This window comes from Mastomys coucha, unplaced genomic scaffold, assembly GCF_008632895.1.
Source record: "Mastomys coucha isolate ucsf_1 unplaced genomic scaffold, UCSF_Mcou_1 pScaffold22, whole genome shotgun sequence".
In the NCBI taxonomy this organism is placed as follows: domain Eukaryota; kingdom Metazoa; phylum Chordata; class Mammalia; order Rodentia; family Muridae; genus Mastomys; species Mastomys coucha.
In genome coordinates, this window is record NW_022196905.1 from 23,012,130 (window position 1) to 23,016,943 (window position 4,814).

General features: G+C 50.9%; 1 protein-coding gene across 1 annotated transcript in view; it reads left to right on the forward strand.

The window, feature by feature from the left end:
* Positions 1 to 1,481: 1,481 nt before the first annotated feature.
* Positions 1,482 to 4,814, forward strand: part of Igfbp3 (insulin like growth factor binding protein 3) — a 7,955-nt gene continuing 4,622 nt past the window's right edge. Inside the window, exon 1 of the mRNA XM_031341491.1 lies at positions 1,482 to 2,014. Coding sequence (XP_031197351.1) covers positions 1,609 to 2,014 — 406 coding nt within the window. The 5' untranslated portion in view covers positions 1,482 to 1,608. The remainder of the gene's footprint in view (positions 2,015 to 4,814) is intronic.

Here is a 4,814-nt window from a genome sequence, read left to right on the forward strand (position 1 = left end):
TAGCCCTGGCCTTTTACGTCTGATTTTTTTCTTTGTAAAATTTGTAAGAATTTTATCATTCTTATTTATAGTACCAAATAAGGGAAAACTAATTTTACTAAAATTAAGACATAATTTTTTAAAGGGTATATAAATATGTGGAAAGAGAGGCACAGACACACCATTCATTGGTGGATGAGTGTCAACTTCACCAGAAGCTGCAGGATAGATGGAGGGATATGTAGAGGAAGTCGTCTCAATTTGGTCCCTGCATAAAATTGCATGGGTCTCCCCAACTACAATCTCTCCAGCCCCTATAGTAAACAGCAATTTAAGGGTATCCAGGAAAGTCTCCTTCCAAGTCAGTCTCTCAAGTTCCCACCGCTCATCCACGAACTGTTTAAAAATAAATAAATAAACCGCGAAGTTTGTTATTTTAATTCTGGACCACCAGCGTCCTCTGTTGGTCGCCTACAGGAGGAGCGTGCAGACTTTGAAGAAACCAGTATAAGAGAACTCAATAGCGCTATTGCGCTTGGATTTCAACTCCTTGAGGCTTTCAAAACGAGCGAATTAGCAAGAACTCGAGTCTGCACTGGAGCACATCAGAAGAAGTTGGTACAGGGGTCCAACGATGACTAAAAATGGGTGTGAACAGTGTCCACTTTAAGGGCATGCGTCAGTGGCACCCTTTGCGGTGGTGTCTCAATAGTTATTTTAACGCAGATGTATCCGCTAACTAAGAAGATCCCTCAAACAAAAACAAATGGAACTTCTCAATTTTAGAAAGAAAAAAGGAGGAAAAAAATGCCCTCTGCGCATTCTGCAAACCGAGAAAGTGCCACGAAGTATTTTAGTATTTGAGTCCCGATCGCTTTGAAAAACAAATCCTTTCAACTTCAAATCTGTCTACCAACCGTGTGGTGCGAGACTCTGGGAGCTCAAGAGGCCAATGGTGCAAATTTAAACCTTGAGCTGCAAGGTTCTCCAGATCTCGATGTGATCTGCGCGGTCTCGCTGGGAAACGCCTACTGCAACATACCCTACATGAGGAATTCCATTGCAGAAACTTTGCAAAGTACACAGGAGTTGAATGGGTCCGCGCCAGCTTCCCAGACATAAACCAGCCCAGGAAAGACCAGCTTAGCTAGGCATCCAAGGGGGAGGGGCTGCAGGGTTCGGGGCGCCAAGTTGGCTGGGAGTCATTGGGGAAAGAGAGGATCAGGACCCCTGGAATGGCTGGGACTCCAGAGACAGCAAGGTGGCCTGGAGCACCCGCGGTTCCCTGGGAAGAGGTGGCCCTGGTAAGGGCGTGAGCGCAGGGAGCAGGTGCCCAGGGAAGACGCGCGCAGCGCGCCCCCGTCCTCGATCCCGCTTCGCCGGGAGGCGCGGGCCCCGGAGCCGAGCCTGCGCCGGCCCACCCCCCCCCAACCCCCACCCGCGCCGTTCCGGGGCGTGTCCTCCGCCACCCTGGCTTCTATATATCGGCCTGCGCGCCCGGGCTGCCCAGATGCGAGCTTAGAGCAGCGACTGGGAAGCTGAGGACCTGCTTGCTCGCTGCTCCCATCCCGCCGCCTCATCCCGCGCGCTCCACTCCGCTCCCCTCCACCGAGCCGTCCACCCGGCGCCATGCATCCCGCGCGCCCCGCGCTCTGGGCGGCTGCGCTCACCGCCCTCACTCTGCTCCGTGGACCGCCGATGGCTCGGGCCGGCGCGGGCGCGGTGGGCGCGGGCCCCGTGGTGCGCTGCGAACCGTGCGACGCGCGTGCGCTGGCCCAGTGCGCGCCTCCGCCCACCGCGCCCGCGTGCACGGAGCTGGTGCGAGAGCCCGGCTGCGGCTGCTGCCTGACTTGTGCGCTGCGCGAAGGCGACGCGTGCGGCGTCTACACGGAGCGCTGTGGCACCGGCCTCCGCTGCCAGCCGCGGCCCGCAGAGCAGTACCCGCTGAAGGCGCTGCTGAATGGCCGCGGGTTCTGCGCCAACGCCAGCGCCGCAGGCAGTCTGAGTGCCTACCTCCCCTCCCAACCTGTTCCAGGTAAGCTGTCCCTGCCACGTGCGCCACGCGCACTCCCCGGGACCCGGCGAGGGTGGCAGGGAGTGTATCTTCAGAGGTTTGTCATGGCTCATATTGAAGGTGTTTAGTTGGAAAACGGGCCTTGGGAAGCGGAGGGGGCACCGAAGCCATTGCTCCTCTTGCTTTGTTCTCAATATACAGCTTTTCTTTTAGTTGGAAAATGCTCTCCGTCAAAATAGGTAGAATTCCGTGGCAGGACGAGTGGATAGCAAGCGAGACTGCCATTGGACAGATCCCAGTCACTGGAGAGTCTCCTCGCTGAGCGGGGATACCTAGGTTTAGGACTGTGTAACCCAGCTGTGGACGTGGGTTTTCATGCCTCACAAATTGGGAAGGAACACGTCTATCCCAGAAAAGCTTGAGTGTAGGAATCCCGGATTGGATCCGGACCGCAAAGGTGTTTGTAGTCAGGCACACTGCTAAAAACAGTACCTGTCTTGAAACATACTATCGTTTGCACGGGCTGATGGATGAGGCAGGATTGTGTCCCAGTTTATCCAAAAACTAAGGAGATGAAATTAAGAGTTCTAGTGTCTTTGAACTATGAAACCTAAAGTACAAAAGGTAAGAACGGCTCACTGGACTAGGGTTTGTGCCCCCTTTTGGCCCCATAGGCAGCATCCTATGTTCTGCAGAGCCTTCGGGACTCGGGGACTGCATGTGGTGCAGAAGATGCAGACCCAGGCTGGTTCCCTGCCAAAACAGAGACTAGAAATGCGAGATGCGACCCAGGAATGTTACTCTTTCTAATCCGACCTAGGTGCAGCAGCAGCAGCAGTAGCAGCAGCGGGGGCAACGCCAATGAGAAAAATGCAAATGGTTAACAGTTACCCTTCCTGGTGCAAGCCCTACCAAGCAGGCGGCCACTCTGAGGTCATCCCTTGTTCCTTTAGGGAAAAAAAAAAAAGCAGATTTAAATGGATTTGGCAGCTGTTGTTCTAAATGTCCAGCATTTTTAGCCAGTCTCACTTAGTTATGTGAGTCAAGTTCTTGCCCTGAACATCTGAAGGCTAGAATTCTCTGGTTTCCCAACACCAGGCTGGCAGATAGTGCAGATCGAGCACCCCAGGACCAGGGCTAGCTGGGTAGACAGTCCCCTTTATGATTTCTGTGACTGCTGACCTACCGTCCCGGGTACAGGCAAGTCCTGGTATGTTCATCCCCGAGAAGCGTTGGACTCCTGGCAAAGCAAGACTCCAGTTGTTTCGCTGACTCAGACAAAGGCAAAATCGTGCCATTTGCCTGTGTGTCTTTGACTTCTAGTGCATTCTGTGGTATACCAAAAGCAATCTTCAGAAATACCAACATTGCCATTTGGATTAAGCCTTAATGACCTCTATTAGTAACCACCATTGAGCACTGTAGTAGAAATTGATGTGAGTTTTAGTTACAAAAGAGTTTGGTGGCTTCAATATCCATTGAAGGAAAACCATTGTAGTTCTGTGACACAATTCACAATTCCCTGTGTAAGTTGAGCCGTAATTCTCTCCTAGTCAGCAATCTAAAGAGAACAAAAAAGGGGGAAAAAAGGAAGTTTAAGAAATTACTTCACTTCTTGAAAGATAAATACAAATACATCCATTTACATATTAGCATTTCCTTTGTCCCTGTACTTTCAAAAAAAAAGAGAGAAAGAAAGAAAAAAGAAAGAAAGAAAGAAAGAAAGAAAAAAAGAGAGAAAGAGAAAAACCCACAATGATTAAGGCAAATTGAAACCAAGTCTACAAATTGAATCATGGACCTCCTCTGCCAGGTGCTAGTCTAGACCCGAGGAATTTGTGCTTGAGAGTGCACAGAGTCCATTGAGAGTTTGCAGCAGAACCTCAGAGAGCTCTTTGGTGAGAAACTGAGGTTCCTGGCAAGAGGACCTTTGGGATCCTGCAGGTCAGTTCCTCTGAGAGAATCTGCAACCCTCTGACAGTTTCTAGAGAGTGAAGCATTTGCTCTCCTTGGCCTAGAGCCAGAGGCCCATATCTTCCTCATGGGCAGGATGCCTCAGCCTGGCATTTCCTGAGAGGCCAGCGAGGGCCCTGCATTTTGCACCCAGACAGAGTAAATTCAGAACCAGGTGGATGGCCAACTAGAACTCCATGCTAGGAAAGCTATTAAAGCCCCTTTCTCAAGAGGGAAGGAATTGTGTGGCCATGACCTAAAGTTTGAACCTAAAGCTTTAAAGTTCATAGTTAGGAGTTGGGGGCCAATTATCTGGCGTTGGATCCCCCGGGGAGTTGGGAGGGATCTTATTGCAAATGGAGTGGCAAATCTATCCTGGCTTCCTGTTCAGCCACAAATTTAGTCACATACTCAGAGATCCAACTAATCTAATTAACCTTCCAGCATTGGTATCAGTTAGGACCAGCTCCCTTAGCACCTTGGATTATGAAAGTCAGAAAGCTTTTCTTCCTGCCTCCCCTCCCCCTCCCCCTCTTCAAGGTAATGAATGCACTTTGGCACCTAGAGGTCTAAGCTGTGGGTGATCTGTTGGTGCTATCTATATTCTGTGTGCTCCACTGCTAAAGGGGGTGTGGGGGAAAGGTACACCCAAGAAGGTGCCCCTCCCACCCAAAACATAGAATCCACATGGACCTTGAAGTTGTAAGATGTACAAGCACCTCAGAAATAAACCTCTCTAACACGCCCGCTTCTGGAGCCCAGAAGTGAGAAACTTAGCAGGAAGAAACAGAGCAGGTGAATGACAGCATCCCCCAGGACAGTGTGCTGTTGACAGTGGGTAGCGAATGAAACATTCATTTCCCACGTT